Below are 18,951 nucleotides of genomic sequence, written 5' to 3' on the forward strand. Positions count from 1 at the left end.
CCGCGCCGGCCCCAGCTCCGCGCCGCCTCCCAGCCGGCCTGTCCTGCACGCCACCGCCTGCTCGGCCCGGACGCGCCGCTGCGCTCGCTCCGGCCTCGGCCCCAGCCACCCACCCCCTCGCCCTCCCGGGCTATTTCAGGCCCGACCCGTAAATAACACCCACACCTGTCGCCCAGCGCCTGTTGCCATAGGGACCCCGGGTATTTTAAGGGGACGCGGGGGGAGGCGGGAGGCTGTCCCGGGAGGAGGGCCTAGGGGCGGGGTTCTGACCCGGCTGGAGCCTGGGGGGACTTTTACCCCCTTAAGGGGCAAGCGTCTGAGCCGCGGGTCCCATCTCCAGGGTGGCCGGAGAGGGAGCGGGCCTGGCTGGGAATCTTAATTGCTGGGTCTGAGAGAGGAGGGGCCGGGGGGCTGGACTCCTGGGCCTGAGGGAGGAGGGGCTGGAGGCCAGGACTCCTGGGTCTGAAGGAGGAGAGGGTGGGGGCCTGGACTCCTGGGTCTGAGGGAGGAGGGGCTGGGGGTCAGGACTCCTGGGTCTGAGGGAGGAGGGGCTGGGGGTCAGGACTCCTGGGTCTGAGGGAGGAGGGGGCTGGGGGCCAGGACTCCTGGGTCTGAAGGAGGAGAGGGTGGGGGCCTGGACTCCTGGGTCTGAGGGAGGAGGGGCTGGGGGTCAGGACTCCTGGGTCTGAGGGAGGAGGGGCTGGGGGTCTGGACTCCTGGGTCTGAGGGAGGAGGGGGCTGGGGTCTGGTCCCCTGGGTCTGAGGGAGGAGGGGCTGAGGTCTGGACTCCTGGGTCTGAGGGAGGAGGGGCTGGGGGCTGGACTTCTGGGTCTGAGGGAGGAGGGGCTGGGGGCCAGGACACCTGGGCCTGAAGGAGGATGGGGCTGGGGGCCAGGACTCCTGGGTTGAGGGAGGAGGGGCTGGGGGCCTGAACCCCTGGGGCAGAAGGCTGGGGCCCAGCTCCCTGGATCTTGATGGATAGAGCTGATTCTGGTGCTGGATGTCTTCAACTCCCCAGAAGTGAAAAGGGCTGGGTGTCAGGGGCACTGGAACCAGAGCCACAGTCCTCATCATTGAGTTTATTAGACAGGGCACCCCCGGGGGACCTTCCATGCAGTTTCAGGTCCCCCAGGGGCCAGGACGGGGACAGCCATGTGGAATGGCAGCAGGGCCTGATCTTCACCCCATCACCCCCTCCCTCAGCCCTTCTGCGCACAGGCCAGGTGGGACCCACCTTTCACCAACTCCTTGGTCCGTGGCTGGTTGCTCTGGTGCACCCTGGCCCTATCTGTCCACCCTGCTCTGGACGCTCACAGCGCCCTGTGCTGCTTGTATTGGAGCATGAGTCAATCTGGTGTGATTGTGTGTGTCTGTGTCTGGCTCTCCCACCAGGCTGGGGCAGGGGGGGGGGGGGGTCCAGGAGCAACTCAGCTCCGTGTCCTCAACACCGCCCAGCCCAGGGCTGGGTGCACAGAGGCCTCAGATGTGCATTAGGTGATTGGATGAGTGGATGGACAGATGCAGGGAGGAATGGATGGATGCAGGGATGGATGGAGGGACAGAGGGATGGATGGAGGGAGGGAAGGAGGGATGGAAGGATGGATGGAGGGAGGGAGGGAGGAGGGCAGGATGATGGAAGGGTGGATGGAGGGAGGGAGGGATGGAGGGAGGGAAGGAAGGAGGGAGGGAGGGAGGGATGGAAGGATGGATGGAGGGAGAGAAGGATGGATGGATAGAAGGGTGGATGCATGGAAGGATGGAGGGAGGGAGGGAGGAAGGGTGGATGGATGGAAGGATGGAAGGAGGGAGGGAGGGATGGAAGGGTGGATGGATGCAGGGATGGATGGATGGATGGATGGATGAAGTAAGATGGTGACACACAGGCATGTCCTCCCAAGCTGTGCCCCATCAGGGAACAACTCCCTCTGCCTTCTCATTGGCCCGGCCACCTGTCTCCTGACCTGCAACTCGGAGATTACGCTGCCCAGCACCTGGAAGGCCCAGAAGTCCTTAACTGAGTTCCACCTGCTCCTTCCTTCCCCTCACTGGGTTTTCCCCGGGCCTTGACAGGGCCGAGAGGGGAACCAGAGCATTCTGAGCAGACACAGCCGGCGAGGCATGTCCGTCTGTCCTGCCTGAGTCCATCTTCCCCTCCTGGCCCACCTCCCACCATCCTGCGTCTTGTGTGCTCTAACAGTTCTTAGTTCAGAGTGTATTTTTCTGTTTTCCATCCCCTTGCCCTCTTTTCCCAGAAAGGGTATGAACTTTCTTTGGTATAAAAGCTCTTATTATTTTCATGCCAAGAAGATGGGCTTCTCCCCGCCCCCCACACCCTGCCACCAAGCAGAGCTCCGGTCCCTACCACTGCACTGAGATGACCTCTTACCAGGTCAGACCTAGCAGTCCCCTTCTTGGCTCAGTTCTCAGCACGTCTGGCCACTTCCTCCTGGCCTCCGCCTACCTCATCGTCACCCCTTGTGGCTCCCTTTGCTACATCCTCTTCTTCCCTGTTGCAGATGTCCCTGAGGCACTAGCCAGGGTCACTTCTCTGTCCACCTTCTCCCCCTGGGTCACCTCATCCAGCCCCATGGCTTTCAATATCTCCTATATGCTGACGTTTCCAAAACTTATATTTCTAGCCATGGCCTCTCCCCCAGGCTTGCATATCCAACTGGTTACCGGATACCCAGACTTGGGTTTCTGGCAGGCATCTCCAACTTGACAGGTCCAAAGAAGGACGCTTGGTCCCTACCACCCAAATTCTGATTCCTTGCCCCCCGGGGGGAGAGGGGGGCCCTTCTAGGCAATAAACCACAGCATCATGTAATCTGTGCAAGCCCGATTAAGAGTTCCTCTTTCTGGGGCGCCTGGGTGACTCAGTCGGTTAAGCGTCCACTCTTGGGTTCAGCTCAGGTCATGATGTCACAGCTTGTGAGTTCGAGCCCCTCATTGAGCTCTGCGCTGACAGTGCGGAGCTGCTTGGGATTCTCTCTCTTTCTCTCTGCCCCTCCCCTGCTTGCTCTATGCCTCAAAATAAATAAACTTAAAAAAAAAAAAAAGAGTCCCTCTTTCTGTCAGTCTGACTTCTCATTCCTTCTTTGTCCTGCTACGTTCGCATCCCTCCCCACCACTGTGGGCTCCACCTGCAAAATCTGGGCCCCATTCCTCCATTTCTCTCTGTCCTCACTGACGCCACTTCGGTCCAGGCCATCGTCAGCCTCAGCTGGACAAGGACAACGGTCCCTAACTCCTTGTTTCCACGTTTCATTCCTAAATCTATTCTCAGCACAACCATGCCGTTCTGTTCTGTTGTTGTTGTTGTTGTTAAAAATAAAAGTATGATGTCATGTATGTGCTCAAAACCCTCTAAAGGCCTCCCGTGAAGTGTAGAATAAATGCAGATTTCTTTGCTAGACTACTAGACCCTACATGCTGGGCGCCCAGCCTGCGCTCTGACCTCACCCGGATTTGCTCACCCCTTGTTAATCTGCCTGCCGGGGGGGGGGGGGGCTCCTCCCAAACCTGTACCCCCCCACCCCAGCTTCTGTGCTGCCTTTGGTGGCCCAAATGCTTGTCCCGTCCCATATCTGTCCAAACATAGGGCTCCCCAGGAGAGCAGGACCTTCATTCCTTAGGCCTAGCCTGGGTCTAGAACAGGTTGGTGCTCAATAAATACTTCTTGAATCCTGAAGACAAAACCAAAGACATGGGTCATTCCCATCCTGTCCGCTGTGCAAGCTTCCAAGTCTCCACGCTTCCTTCTGGGCATGTCTCTGGATCCTTCTCTGTAGATCCACCTCCCCATCTCTGTGTGGTTTTGTGTGTCTGAGACATCTCTCCTCTCCAGGTCACCCTCAGTGTCTTCAACTTTCCCTCATCCTTCCTTCCTTCCTCCCCCTCCTTCCCCTGCCCCCTCCCCCACTTCTCTCTCCTCCCCCGCTCCTGCCCATCTTCCACCTCTTTCCCGCTCTAGGTTTGGCCTTTGGACCTAGACTCCACTGCCGTAACCAGGCCTTCCTCCTCCCAGCAAACTCTCTTTTGACTCCACCTCTCCCTGCCCTTCTCTCCATGCATCTTCCCTACACTCAGTTCTCCTCTGACTCTTGCTAACTTGTATTCCTTTCCCCACACTCTCCACCCTCTCTCCCTGGAACTGTCCCCAGGGAGTTCCTCCCTGGCCCTCTGCCCTCCAGGCTCCCCCTCTTTCTAGTCTACCCACTACCCACAAGGTGCCTGAGGGGAACTCCCAACACCCAGCCTGATCCTGTCCCTCCTTTGCTCTACCCCTTTCTGCTGCCTCACTTTGTCATCGTCATCGGGACAGAGGCTGCCCCTGGGCACCACCAATTACCACCCCCTCCCCATTTGTGTCCGTGTCTGGCTTCCCACAAGACTGGGGGGCCTTAGAGGGCAGGGCAGGGTCTGAAGCATCTCCAACCCCCAGCATCGCCCTGCACAGGGCCTGCCACACAGGAGACCTTGGGAGATATTCACTGAGCAAAGGAAGGGACATCCACTAAGTCCTATGTGCTTCCTCCATCGTCCATAGCCTTCAGATGCATCCCCCTGCACCCCCACAGCCCTTGGTCAGCTCACCGGCCACATCCCACAGCACCAACCTCCTGTTCACCCCTTTCCCGAGTGGCTCCTTCTCACACCCACGTCCAGTCCTGCCCTTCTGCTGCTCAAAGCTGTCCCCCGTCTCCCCACTACCCTCAGAATAAAGCCCAAACCCCGCAGCCTGGAACTCCAGCACTTCTGACTCTGGTTTCTAGCTGCTTCTCTGACCTAACCACCACCACCACCACCCCTGTCCTCCAGCATCCCAGATCTCTGAGCCCTGTCTCCAGTACAGCATGCTATGTCGCCCCCCTGGCCTTTGCATGAGTCACCCCCCTTCATCCCTTGGCAGATTCCTACTCATCCTTTTTAAACCTAGGCTGGGACTTATGTTCTCCAGGAAGTCTCCCTGAGTACAGCCCACTCCTGGGACTTGGTCACTCTGTTCTCCCCATTGTGGTCCCTGTCACAGCACCCATCACCCTGCCTGGACTGCAGTTTTTGACGACTCCTCCTTGAGGGCAAGGAGAGGGTCTGTTTCATCTGGGGCAATCCTGATTCCAACATACTGCCTGGTGTGTTCACAGAGGCACAGAAATGTCAATGAGTGAATGGCTGAATTAATGAATGGATGAAACACAAATGTCTAAATCGCACCAGACACCATGCCTGTGCTTCAGTATTTTGTGTGATTATCTGCGTCCTCCCAGGAGTGTGAGTTTCAAGGGCCAGTCCCTGTGTTTGATGCTGAATTTCAGCCTGTCTCTGCCTCTCACTCTCCTCTTTGAGTTCCTGCCTCCCTTTTGTACTCCATTCATGTTATGCTTCCTTTGAAAGCCATTCCAGGGCCCCCTGCTGCCCTCAGAATAAAATCCAAACTCCTGATGTAACTTCTGAGGCCCTGGGCAGTCTGGCTCTGTTTACATCTCCGGCATCATCTTGGCCCATCTGCATCCAGCTCACTATGCCGTAGCCCTCCCTTAAGCTCTTCCTGCCCCAGGGCCTTGGCATATGCTGTTCTCTGGCTGCCACACTTCCAGCCTCACCTGGCTGGCTTCCTGTCATCCTTTCAATGTCAGCTAAAATATTTCTTCCTTTTAAACTGGGTTACCCATCCCTGACAGAACATTTTGTAGCATTTCAGACTTCTGTGTCCTAACTGTACCTTGCTGCTTGTACACACAGTTCTTTGATTAATGTCTGTCTCCTGCACAAGATGCAAACTCTGTGAGGACGCTGGGGAGACCCTGTCTGTCTTCCTCCTTTCTGTAGGCTCAGCATCTGGCACAACGCCTAGTGCTTAGGTGCACAAATAAATTTCGGATAATGAATGAACCAGTCACTCTGTTCGCCTGTTTATGTTCCCTCTCCAGCGCCTTCCTGGTACACAACAGGCACTTAATAAACCCTTGTGGAATAATGAATGAAAAAATGAATGAATGCCCACATCCACTCTTCGTTACTTTGCCTTTCTGCCTGCCTTCTCTTTACCTTTCTGTCTCTTTACAAAGGGCATATATATAGTTTGTAGGTATAACTATATATTCGTGTGTTATGGGCCCCTCTCCAGGAGTTGGGCCGGGCTGGGCTGGGAGTCCCTCCCTCCCCCACCGCCCCGCCCCCACATGCACACAGCAAAACATTAAAAAGAAAACATCTCAAAACTGCAAAAAAACTCCACAGCCCTCCCCCCGCCCCGCCAACCCACAAAAAAAAAAGTAAATAAATAAAACACGACGCCCCCTCCCGACGGCTGCCTCCCTCAGGGTCCCCGACCGGAAGGCGGGGCGTGGGGAGGGCCACGCAGTTCTCCAGCGCGCTCGCGGGGAGGGGGTCGCCCCCGCCCCACCCCGGCAGCCTCGTTGCACGCGCGCCCGCGCACGCGCCCCGGACACGCCCCCTCGGCGCCCCCCGGCGCGCCCCTACACCGGCGTGGTTTTCCTGTTGAGCGTGTTGGTGTTGGAGGCGGCGGCCTCCTTGGCCAGGGTCCCGGGGGCTGGCGCCGCGGGCGCAGGCGGGGCGGGGGCGGGCGCGGCGGGCGGCCCGGTGACCGTGACCGTGACCCCGCCGCCCGCCTCCTTGGGGAAGGCATTGTGCAGCGTGAGGAAGCCGGGCGCCCCCCCGCGGTCCCGCTCGGCGCCCGCCCCGCCGCCGCCGCCGCCCGCGCCCGCCGCCGCGCCGCCGTACGCCCCGCCGGCTCCGCCACCGCCGCCGCCGCCGCCGCCGGCCCCCGCCAGCCCCGCGGCCACGCTGCCCTTGGACGGGTCGCGGCTGAGAGTGTACATGGAGATGTCCGTGGAGGCGAAGCCCGGGCCCCCGGCGCCGCCGGGAGACGCGTCCCGCGACGGCGACGGCTCGCTGGAGCGGGAGCTAGAGCGGGAGCGGCGGCGGTAGCGGAAGCGGTAACTGGGCAGACGGAGGATGGCCGAGGGGCCGCTCCCGCCACTGCCGCCCGCGCCCCCGCCGGCCTTGAGCAGGTCCGAGCGAGACTGGCAGTGCGCCTCGCGGCTGCGCTCGATGTAGATGTTGACGGCCAGCACGCCGATCACCTCGGCCAGGATGAACGACAGCCCGCCGAAGTAGAAGGACCAGCCGTACGAGTAGTGGTTCTTCTTCTCCTCGTCCCGCTTCGGACCCGGCTCGCCCGCGTTGGCCGAGATGTACACGATCACGCCGATGATGTTGCTCAGGCCTGGGCGGGGACGGTCAGACGGGAGCCTGGAGGCCACCCCCGGCCCCGCCCCCGCCCCGCCCCGCCCGTCCCAGCCCGGCCCCAGGTGCCCTGAACTCTTCCAGGGCTGCCCCGGGCCCCGCCCCGGCTGGTCTAAGCTCCACCCCCGGACGGTGTAGGCTCCGCTCTAAGTGCTCCCTGTCCCGTCCCAGGTGCCCTGAACTCCTCCGGAGCTGCCCAGGCCCCGGAAATCGTCTGGTCTAAGCTCCACCCCCTGGCGGTATAGGCCCCGCCCCAAGTGCCCCCTGTCACGCCCCAGACGGCCCCTTCCAGTCCCAAGTGCTGTAAACTCCTCCCCACCTGGCCCAGGCCCCGCCCCAAGTGCTCCCTATCCTTACCCACCAGTCCCAGCCCCGCCCCAGGTTCCCGGAACTCCAACCCAGCTGGCTCAGGCCCCGCCCCTTCTGGCCTAAGCTCCACCCCCAGGCGGCATAAGCCCTGCCCCAAATGCTCCGTCCTGACCCGGACGGTCCATGTCCTGTCCCAGGTTTCTAAATTCCTCCCCGGCTAGCCCATGTTCCACCCCGCATTGGTCTAAGACCCACGCCCCGGTGGTGTAGGCCCCCTCCCCAAATGCTCCCTATCCCGCACTGGATGGTTCCTGTCCTGTCCCAGGTGCCCCGAACCCCTCCCAACCTGGCCCAGGCTCCGCCCTGCGCTGGTCTAAGCTCCACCCCCAGGTGGCATAGGCCCCGCCCTAGATAGTCCTCACCCTATCCCAGGTGTCCTACACTCCAACCAAGAGGTGCAGACCCCGCCCAGGCGGACCTAAGTCCCACCCCAGGGCGGTGTAGGCCCCGCCCCTGTTGGTCTAAGCCCCAACCCCTGGAGGTGTAGGCCCCACCCCGAATAGTCCCTGCGCGGTCCCAGGTCCTCTAAACTTCCCCCTGCCCCAGCTAACCCAGGCCCTGCCCCAAAACAGCCTAGTCTGGACCACGCCCCAGCCCCACGGCCCTAGGCGGTTCAGGCCCTGGCTGGCCCGAGTCCTGTCACAGATGGTCTAAACTCCTCCCGAGTTGATCTAGGGCCCACCCCTAGAGGGCCGAACTCCCAGTGAGCCCAGGCCCTGCTTAGTCTGGTCTAAACCCTGCCTGTGATGAGGTGATCCCAGCCTGTGTTTACAGGCCCTACCCCGGCTGGTCTAACTCTACCCTTAACGTTATAAAGCTGGGTTTTCTCTTGGGCCCTATGCTCCTTTAAACTCTGTTAATGAGGTACTTCTGTCTGATTCTCTAGGCCCGGTACCTTGCTGATGTAAACTCTTCATGGTATTAACCCAGACTGGTTATCTAGTCTAGGCCCTCCCCCTGCTGGTCTAAAATTCGTCTTTACTAGAGCACGTTCACACACACCCACCCACCCGTCTACCCTAAGCCCGCCTCCAACTTGTCAAACCCCGCCCCCTGCGGGTCCCCTCTTACTCCTGGCCCCCGCCTTTCTAGTCCTCTGGCTCAAAAGCATATCTTGACCCACCGCCAAAGCACACCCTGCTCTTTATGCTAAATCCTTCCCCTTCTCCGAATTCTGCCCCCTGGAATTTCCGAGCACTACTCATTTCATGTAGAAAAGCGGGGGAGGGAGGAGGGAGAGGAGCGTGGGGAGCCTCACTCCAAGTTGGTCTGGATGGTTTTCCAGCACCAGCCTCTTCTTGGATCCACCAAGGTCCACGAGGCCCCGCCCCCTAAAGCAGGTTCCTCCCCCTCTATCTGCAGCCAAATTACTTTCTCCCGGTCCCGCCCAGTCCTCGGATGCCAGCCCCACCCATCAATCCCCAAGATCCCGACTGTCTCAAGGCCCCACCCCCTTCACCAAGCCCCGCCCCTTCCGTCTCCATAACCGCGCGGGTTTTGGAACCTAAACTCCCGGCAATCCCGATTACACGCTAGACACCTGTCAGTGCTGGGTTGTTCCCCTCCCCCCCACTCCGAAGACGGCGCTAAGGCGACACCTACCTTGCCCAGCGGGTGGCGATGGAGCTTAGGAAGAGCCTAGGAAGGCTCTAGGCCCCCACAGGCGCCTGGGGCAGGGTGGCTTTGCAAACGCGCCGGCACACACACACACACACACACACACACACACACACGCACACACGCGCGCGCACACACGCACACACGTGTGCGCGCGCGCGCGCAGGTGGGCCGCCCCAGCCGGCCGCCCCCCTCCCTCTGCCTCTCACCTGCTGCCACGAACAGGATCCCTGCGCCCAGAATGATGTTCCTCTTGGATTTGTAGACCCGGGAGGCCGCCACGCACACGCCCCCGAGCAGCAGCAGGATGGCGCTGAGGATGGGAAAGATGCTGGAGGCCCGGACGACTCCTGCGAGGGAAAGGAGGGGAGAGAGAGGGTGGGGAGCCAGGGAGTCAGATGCGGCCCTTTGCTCCCCTCACCAGTTTTCGTCTCCGCTTCTCTCGCTGGAATCCTCCCATTCTCTCTCTCTGCCTGTGTTCTGATTATTTCGTTTTTTGTTTCATTCTCTCCCCTTTAAAATTTCTCTATTTCTCGGTCTCATCTCCTCTCCCGCCTTTTTCTTCGTCCTTTTCTTTCTCCCTCGGGCTATTTTTCTCTCTCCTGGCGTATTTATTTTTCTTTTTCCTTTCTCAAAATCACTCTCCCTCTCTCTGAACTTCTCTGTGACCCCTCTCTCTTTCTCTCTTTGCCCTCCTTCTCTGCGTATTTCTTTCCTTTCTCCAGATCTATCAAATCTTTTAATATCTTATCCACCACCCCTTTCTGCCTGGCTTCATGTCCCTCTTTGGGCTCCCCTCCTTTCCTCCCCTTCTGTGTCACCCCCATGCTTCTGCTTGGCTCCATCTATTGCTCCGGTCTTCGCTTGTGTGTGTCTGTCTGTCTTGTCTGTCTTTCTCTCTGCAGTCTTTCCCACCCACCCTCCAAACCACAGCAAACGGATTTTGCGATTTCTGAGCTGGCTGAGGCCGCAGCCAATCATAATTCAGGATTTGCCGCGTTCTCGGCGTAGCTACCAATCGCATCACCGGCTTCCCCAGCCTGCTCGAGAGAGTGGCCAGTCCGCGCCGCAGATTGCCTCACGGCCCAGGGCGCACTGGCCAATCCCAGCCCAGACACCGACAGCCAGTCACAGAGCAGTGTTGCCAAGGGCGCCGAGCAGCAAGGCGGCCAATCCCCTCCCAGGATCCCCCATCAGCCCGCCTCGAGGTGAGAGGAGGGGGCGGGAGAGGGATCACTGAGCCAATAGGGAGCCAGAGGATCTCAGCATCTGGATTTGGATTGGCTGACAAGTTCATCTCCGCGTGTCGATCTAAGTGCCGCTCCCCAGCCCCCTCTCCGCTCTCTAGGCGCCCCTCCCCGTCCCAGCAGCGCCCCCACTCTGACCCAGACCCCCACGTACGGAGCAGATACTCCGCGCTGTCATGGTCGTAGTCCGTGTCCTCCGGGAAATGGTTGATCTTCACGCAGACACCTCTTTTCAACCCTGGAGGGGGATGGGGGTGATGGTGGGGGGTGTACTTAAGAGTTGGGAGAACTCCCCTGTGAGAGACGACCCCTCTTCCCCAAATCCCTTCTTCCTTCTGGGCCTACTGAGAGACAGGACATCCTTGCTCCTGGGCCTGTCAGCGTCTGGGACAAACTTTCAACCTCTCTGGCCTCGGTTTTCCCACCAAAAAAGAAAAAGAAAGAAAAACCCACGCAACACTCGCTAAAAGGCCACAAGGACCCTTGCCCTGCAACCCGAGCTAGGACACTCAACCTCTCTGGCCTTCTGCCTACCCCTAAGAAAGAAGGTGCTGGTTTCGGCAATGTCAAGGCGCTCTGCAACTCTGAACTCGACGGGTCTGAAAATGCGTGAGAAAACCAAGGAGGGCACAGAAGGGGAGGACTACATTTCCCATGAGGCTCCATGGAGTCTTAAATCCAATTGTGAACGCTCAGCCCCAGTGGATCATGGGAGTTGTAGTCTCTTCTGTTCTGCCTCTAGGGAAAGGGATTCCGAGCCTCTTACCTGGAATCCTCGGGAAGTTGGAGTGGCTGGAACAAGTAGAGGCATTCGATGAGGTATGCCTCTAGACGTCATGCAGTCTTACCCCCTTCTTCCATCCCAGACTCCTCATCCTCACACCCTTTGGGGACCCGTCTTCTCTCTCACTTTGGGGACTTGGGGACGGTTCCTATTCTACTACCTCTAGCACACAGCTGGAGATTGATATGTAAGCATAAATATAAATACACTTAGTTTCCTCGATTCTCCAGGCTCCTTTCAACCTCCAGGCCTTTGCCCATGCTGTGGATTCCGTTCACATTCTTCACTGATGAAAAACTTACCCTGCAAGTGGGAGGCTCACAGGGTACCTGTTTGAGGAAGCTCTCCCTGTGCGCGCGCACGCCTCCTACCAAAGTTGGGTCAGTCTCCCCCTCCAGGAGAGCGGAGTTCCTCCGGGAACAGCGCCCTGCGATACCCCTCCCCCTCCCTTTTTTTTTTTTTTTTTTTTTTTTTGGCATGCATAGGGTTCATTTATCAGCTCCTTCCTCAGCAAACTGGGAGTTTCTGCAGGGGGAAAGCATGGGGTCTGATTCCTCGTGTGTCCCTAGCATTGCCTGGCACAAAGGAGGCCTCAAGAAATGGGTGTTGAATGAATGAATGAAATTATGAATGAATATAAGGATAGCAGAAGGGGAGGCTGGAGGCAGAAGATGGCAGGGAATGGAGATAAAGGAAAGGATTGGGAAGAAGGAATATAAGGCAGTGAGTAATTCCACTAATCGCTAACACTTGCTAAATGCTTCCTAGGTGGATTAACTCCCAAGAGTCCTATGAAATAGATAATGTTATTGGTGCTGGGCAGTGGCCAAACGTTGGGAATTGGAGCCACGCTGCTTGATAATGAAACTCGACGCCCTCGTGTCCTTATTCTGTGACCTTGTTGGTATTACTGAGGCCAATTGGCTTCAATCCTTTCACCTATAAAGAGGGGATGATAGGACCTATGTCATGGGGTTGTTGTGAGGATTGAATCCAGGTAAAGAGATTTAGCACTTTCCATAGAACATAATTAAGTGCTCAGTTGATATCAGTCGATATACCCATTGTCCAGATGAGGAAGCAGAGACACAGAAAGGATTCATCAATTCACAGCTGATGGGGGGAGGGGTGGAAGCAGAATTAAAACACACAGCAGTTTGCCCTACTGGAATATAGGCTATGGGCTGTTCACCACTGTATCCCGAGCATCTACAACAATGCCTAGCACTTAGTAGGTGCTTAATAAATGTTTTTATGAAAGAATGATTGAATGGGCCCAAGCACTTGAAAAGAGGCTCCACATCACTCATCATTAGGGGAATGCAAATCAACACCACAATGAGGTACCACATCATACTCCTTAGGATGGTTACTATTTAAAAAAAAAAAAAGTAAAACAGAAAGTAAGCGTTGGTGAGGATGAGAAATTGGAATCCTTGTGCACTGTTGGTGGGGGTGTAAGATGTTGCAGTTGCTACAGAAAACAGTATGGAGATTCCTCAAAAGATGAAAAACGATATCACTATATGACCCAGCAATTCTACTTCTGGGTGTAGACTCAAGAGAATTAGAAGGCAGGGTCTCTAAGAAATATGTTCACACCCATATTCACAGCAGCGTTATTCACAACAGCCAAAAACAACCTAAGTGTCCACTGACAAATGAAAGGATAAACAGAATGTGATCTCTACGTATAATGGAATATTATTCAGCCTTAAAAAGTAAGGGAATTCTGACATGTGTTGCCACATGGATGGACCTTGAGGACATTACGCTGAGTGAGACAAACCAGTCATAAAAATACAAATATTTGTACGATTCTATTTATATGAGGTCCCTAGAGGAGTCAAATTGATAGAGACAGAAGGTAGAATGGTGGGTTCCGGGGGCTGGGGGATGGGGGATGGGGAGTTCTTTAATGGGAACGGTTTCATTTTGCAAGATGGAAAGAGTTCTGGAGAATGGGTGCACAGCCATGTGAGCATAGTTAACACTAACTGTACTCTACGCCTGAAAACAGTTATGATGATACTGTTTAATGTTATGTTTTGTTATGTTATATTTTACCACAATTTTTTTTAAAAAGGAATGAATGATTGATTGATTATATACCTCTCAAGCGCAAGTCTTATCCATCAGCCCATGCATTATGGTGTGGTAGGTAAGACTGTGGGTTCAAGTTCTCTCCTTTTCTTGAATGGGATCACATCACTTCTCTCAAAACATGAATCATAATTAATTAATTAATCATAGACCCTCTCAACAGATTAGTGATGACAGCAGTAATGATAACTAGTAGTTACTGAGGGCTAACCACACACCAGGCACCTGTCCAAGCATCTGACAGGTATTGACGCACGCGATAATTATGACTAGTCCCAGGGCTACTGGACACTAACGATATCCCCACTTTACAGATGAGGAAACTGAGGCACAGAGTGGAAGAAGTTGCTCGGTCCCATGTAGATGGTAAATCATGGGGAGATTAAGTGCAGCTGAACTTCAGGGGGCAGACGTATTTAAGGCAGGGGAGCACGGTGGCTGTGGTGGCCAGGAGCACGGACTCTGGACTCACATTCCCTGGGCGGCCACTTCCCAGCTGTGTGGCTTTTGGGCACTTGAATGCCCCTGAGTCTCAGCCTCCTCCTATGGAAAATGAGGACAATGATATGACCTCATAGGGTTTGAAAAGTGTTCAGTGAAATACAGAGTTGAGTGCAGAATACAGGGGGCTGTGCAGCATGCATCTGTGTATCATCTGACCTGACGGGGCTGAGCCAGGAGGTTTCATGTGCAGGGATGGCAGTGATGTGTCCCTGGGTCCCCCCAGAGTCTGCCTAGCACAGACCTTGGTGGGGTGGGTGTGAAAGGGCTGGGTGCTGCAGTGAGGACATGTGGGGATGTGGGCTCCAGCCTGCTCTGACCCTCACATGTTGGGTGGCCATGTGGCTGACTCACTTCCCTTTCTGACCATCAGCGTCCTCCAGTGACAAACTCGAATGGTCATAATACCTTCCCCCCTTGGCACAATTAGCAGAATTCGGTGAGATAAGGCATGAAAAGTCCTGAACACAGGGGCTTCAGATAACCTGCTCCAATAAATGGAGCTGTGGGTCCATTGAGGCCTGACAGGCGGCTTTTGGGCACCAGAAACGTGGCAACTGAGGTGAGGTATGAACATAAAATACGCACCAAATTTCAGACTTAGTATTAAAAAAAAAGCATAATATTCCATCAATAATACTTTATATTGCTTACATATTAAAATGATAATATTTTGGCTATGCTCGCTTAAAGAAAACATATTATTAACCTTTATATTGATTTATTATAAATTTATAATTTCTATTTTTAAAATTATATTCATTGAACCTTCTCCCTTTTCCTTGTTTGAATGTAGCTCCTGGAAAAATTTAAGTCATATATGCATTTCTGTCGGGGAGTGCTGGATCAGAGAGGCTGGGGCTTCTGGGCTATCAAGGAAGGGGAAGGGGGGGCCTCAGGGCAGTCACCTGAATTCTGAATAATAATTAGAAGAAGAACTACAACAAAATGAAATGACATAATCCAGCCCTTACTCTGTGCCTGCTGGCCTTTTAAGTGCTTTACAATGGTAGCTCACTGAATCCCTCTGAAATCCCTATGGGTTGGGGGAGGGAGACTATTCCAATCCCCATTTCACAGATGATGGAAAGGAGGAACAGAGAGGTTAAATATGTGGCCCTAGGTCACCTTGCTGTGCGTGACAGACAGGAGGTAAACCCAATCAGCCTGGTCCTAAAGTCTGCCACCCTCAGTCACTCCATCTACCGCATCTGTCGGGGAGACTCACAGGGACATGGGAATGAGACCCCAAGTCGCCGGGGAAGACGGTGCCTTCAGGAGGCAATGGCTCAGGGGGTTCGCTTTCTACATTCCCAGGTCCCCGATGGGCTGGGGGCTGATGGATGCATTGTTCTGTTCTCCTAGGAGATAAACCAGACCTGGATTCAAATCCAGACTCTAGTACATACTGGTTGTGTGACCGTGGGAAAGCCACTCGGCTTTCTCTGAGCCTTAGCTGCCATTTCTAGAAGGTGGAGATAACAGGGGTCCGTATGAAACAGGCTTATCGTGGGATTTCAGCGGCCAATAAATGACAGTTACAGTAATAATAAAGCCAGCCTTCGTCTACACCCTCCTTAAGACACTTGGACACTTGCTTTGGTTTCCAGGACACCCGCTTACCTCATCTTCCCCAAACCTCCACAGCCCCTGCTTCCTGGGCTCCTTCGCAGGTGCTCTCATCTCTGTTAACAGTGGACTAGCTCAGGCTGCAGCCCTCAGCTAATTGGTTTGTTTCCTTCCTCATTCTCTAGGTGACCTCATCCATCCATATGCAATGACCCCCTCCCATTTATATCTCCCGCCCAGACTGTCCCCTGAACTCTGGCCTCCTCAGTCATATCACTAACAGCCTAGACCAGGGGTCAGCAAACCACAACCTAAGGGTCAAACCCAGCCTGCCAAAGCCAGTGAAAGAATGGGTTTTATGCTTTCTGAGTGATTGAAAAAAATACATATATCAAAGGAGGCTATTTCGTGGCACGTGAGAAAGATATGAAAATTCAGAAGCCGGTGTCCGTGCACGAGTTTAACTGGAACGTGGTCTCTCTCCTTCACTCGCGAGTGGCTGTGACAGGGACCGGAGGGTCCACAGACCCTAAAATACTGACTGTATGGCACTTTTCTATGCTTGCCCCTGTCCCAGGTGATAGCTCTAGTAGGCATCCTAAATTTAGCGTGGCCAAAACAGCTCATGATATTGCTTCTCACAATAAATTAGATCAGAGATGATAAAATAAAGGAAACAAAACCCCCGCTGTTCCACCCTTTGGGTGCCCCCCCACCCCCATCCCGCCCCGTTCTCAGTCTCCCACAGCCTTGGGAGCGGTGACTCTCAACTAGGGGTGAATTTATTCCTAGACCAGAGACAGTTGACAATTTGGGTTGTCACGACTTGGGGACTGCTCCTGGCATGGAGAACGTGGAGGCCAGGATGCCGCTAAGCAGGACGGCCCCCACAACACGGAGCGATCCACACCAAAGTGTCAACAGTGCTGAGGTTGGGAGATGCTGTTTTAGAGATTCCTCTCTCTCTCTCTCTCACATCCCACAGCCACCCTGCCACCGCTTTAGCTTTGGGACACGCTCTGAATTCAAATCACTTCTTCAACTCCACGGCTCCCCCTCCAGAAAAACCACCTCCCGTTCCCCCTCTTGCCTGCCTGTTCGCCTTTTGTCTCTCAGTGTAAGTCAGTTCTTGTTTCTCCTCTGCTCAGGAACCCTGGTCCCAGGACCTAGAACTCGGGAGACAGGGTCTGTTGTCTCTTCAATTGCCCCATCACGTCCCCTTCACTCACTCTGACCACACACACAGGCTCCCACCTCAGGGCCTTTGCACTGGCTGTATCTTTCCTCCAGAGAGTCACATGGCTCTGTCTCTCACTTCCTTTAGACCTCCACTCCAGGGTCACCTGCTCGGCAAAGCCTGACCTAGTCTCCTCACCTGCAACTTCACGTAAGTGTCCTAACACATTCCATCCCCTCCCCTGTCCCCCTTAGCGCTGAGTGCCATCTAATACCCTGAAACTTTTGCTTACTTATCTTTCTGATTATTTGTCTGTCGTTCTGGAATATAACACATACAAATCCAGGGATCTTTTGTTTTTCACTGCTGTAGCCCCAGAATCAAGAACAGTGCCTGGCATATAGTATAAAGTCAATAAACATCGGTCATTGGACGGATGAACGAATGAATGAATGAATGGTAGTTTTACTATATGCCATACACTGTCCTAGGGTTTCAGGATGCCAACTTCCACATGTGGCTGGTGCCTGGTGCTTGGTCAGACCAGTGAAAGGACATGGACTGCACGCCTGGTCTGAAGGAGCGCATGCCGCTTGGGCTGGCCCACCGTGGCCCCTGCACAACGAGGCTGCACAACGTCCACTGGTTCAAAGCTGGAAATCAGATTTCCAATGTGAAGTCTCCCTATTTTTAAACGTTGGCAACTGATTCAGATTTGGGTTTCAGTTTTAAATGCTTGGCACACCAGACAAAGCTTATCTGCACATCACTTCCCTTAGACCTGAGTTCTCTTGGTTCTGCCCCCCATCACAGCTGGGCGACCTTGGGCAAGTGGCTTAACCTCTCTGAGCCTCAGTCTCCTCATCCCCCAACGGGAGGGTGCCCCTGCCTCGCAGAATTAAACGACGGACCATTGCGATGCACTCCTCGCTCACGCAGAAGGAGAGCTGTGAGGCTCAGGGGGGTGAACAGACAGCGATCACAGGGGACAGACGCACGGTGGGGCATAGTGGGCCGGTGGGGCATGGTGGGCGGGGACCCCAGGTCTCCTGCCTACCCAACCCCCACCCCCAGCGCCTCTGTGCTCTGCAAAGCTGAGTGGGAGGGAGAGGGCAGGTGAGCCAGCGGAGGGGAGGCAGAGGGCCCGGAGCAGGCAGAGCAGGACCCAAAGACACAGCAGAGATGGAGACTGGAGGACGCAGTGGCCTTAGGGTCCAGAAATGGGGCCTGGGAGGAGGAGGAAGAGGAAGCGGGTGTGGCGGAGTGGGGATGAAGCAGAGCAGTGTGGAGAACAGAGGAGGCCGCGGGCCGGGATGGGAGGTTGGCGGAAACCCTAAAGGGGAGAGGCAGGCAGGGCCGGAGTCTACAGGAGGGGGCCGAGGGTCAGGAGCTCTGACCTGATGGGGCACGACCCACCGTGACGTCTGGGGGACAGCGGGGAAGAAGGGGGTGGGGGTGTGGGGAGAGGCGCAGGGCACCGGGAGGATGGTGGAGGGTAGGGGGAGGAGGTGAGACTGCCCAGGAGAGGGACGGAGGCTCCACACACCGGGTGGGGGGCAAGCGAGGAGGAATTGCAGAGGGCTTGCAGAGGGCGCAGCGGAGGAAGGAGGCAGAGGGAGGGACGGGAAGGGGCAGGAGGGTGTGTGTGGGGTGGGGGGGGGGGATGCAGGCCGGGATCCCAGCAGGGAGGGCGGGCGCGCGGGCACCCACCGCGCAGGGGAGAGGTCCGGAGGAGGGGAGGAGGGGCGCGAGGCGGCCCCCCCCCCACATACCCTACCTTCCAGGCAGCATATCCTCCAGAGCCCCGAGTGGGTGAGGCCGCCGGGGTCCTTCTTCTCCGAGGAGCCGCTGCCCCCGCGGTGGGCCGGCGCGTCGTCGCCGGCCGTGAGGTTGGTGGTGTTGCAGATGAAGGCGCGCGTGTACAGCCAGTAGTCGGTGCTGATGGCGATGGTCATGAGGCCGAAGGCCGCGAAGGCGCCCACCGTGGTCAGCACCACCTGCACCCCCTTCTCGCACCAAAGGCCCCTCTCCTCGTTCCAGCGCTTCAGCGACTCCAGTTTGACCACGGGCAGCCGGGGGGCCGTGGGCCACCACCGGGGCAGCGGGGGCGGGGCCGTGCCGGCGGCTGGGTGGGGGGCACAGCGCAGGCAGAAGTGGGGGCCCGGGGCCGGCCGGGCTGGGCTGGGGGGGGGGGCGGCGAGGAGGAGGCGCGCGCCGGGGAGGGGGTCAGAGGGCGGCCATGGTCGCCGGCTGGGGGGGCGGGGGGGCGGGGAGCAGATACAGGATTAGTGGAGAGGCACGGTACCTCCCCC

The 18,951-nt window shown here is 56.4% G+C and overlaps 1 protein-coding gene across 1 annotated transcript; it reads right to left on the reverse strand.

Annotated features, from left to right (window-relative positions):
* Positions 1 to 6,482: 6,482 nt before the first annotated feature.
* On the reverse strand, positions 6,483 to 18,609 carry CACNG8 (calcium voltage-gated channel auxiliary subunit gamma 8). Its single transcript, XM_042919791.1, has 4 exons — positions 18,417 to 18,609; positions 10,660 to 10,743; positions 9,468 to 9,608; positions 6,483 to 7,252 (listed from the first exon to the last, which is right to left on the reverse strand). Exons 1-4 carry the CDS (start codon positions 18,592 to 18,594, stop codon positions 6,483 to 6,485), a joined length of 1,173 nt encoding a protein of 390 aa, XP_042775725.1. The 5' UTR covers positions 18,595 to 18,609.
* Between the last annotated feature and the right edge of the window lie 342 nt (positions 18,610 to 18,951).

Source organism: Panthera leo, chromosome E2 (assembly GCF_018350215.1).
Source record: "Panthera leo isolate Ple1 chromosome E2, P.leo_Ple1_pat1.1, whole genome shotgun sequence".
Taxonomy (NCBI): Eukaryota; Metazoa; Chordata; class Mammalia; order Carnivora; family Felidae; genus Panthera; species Panthera leo.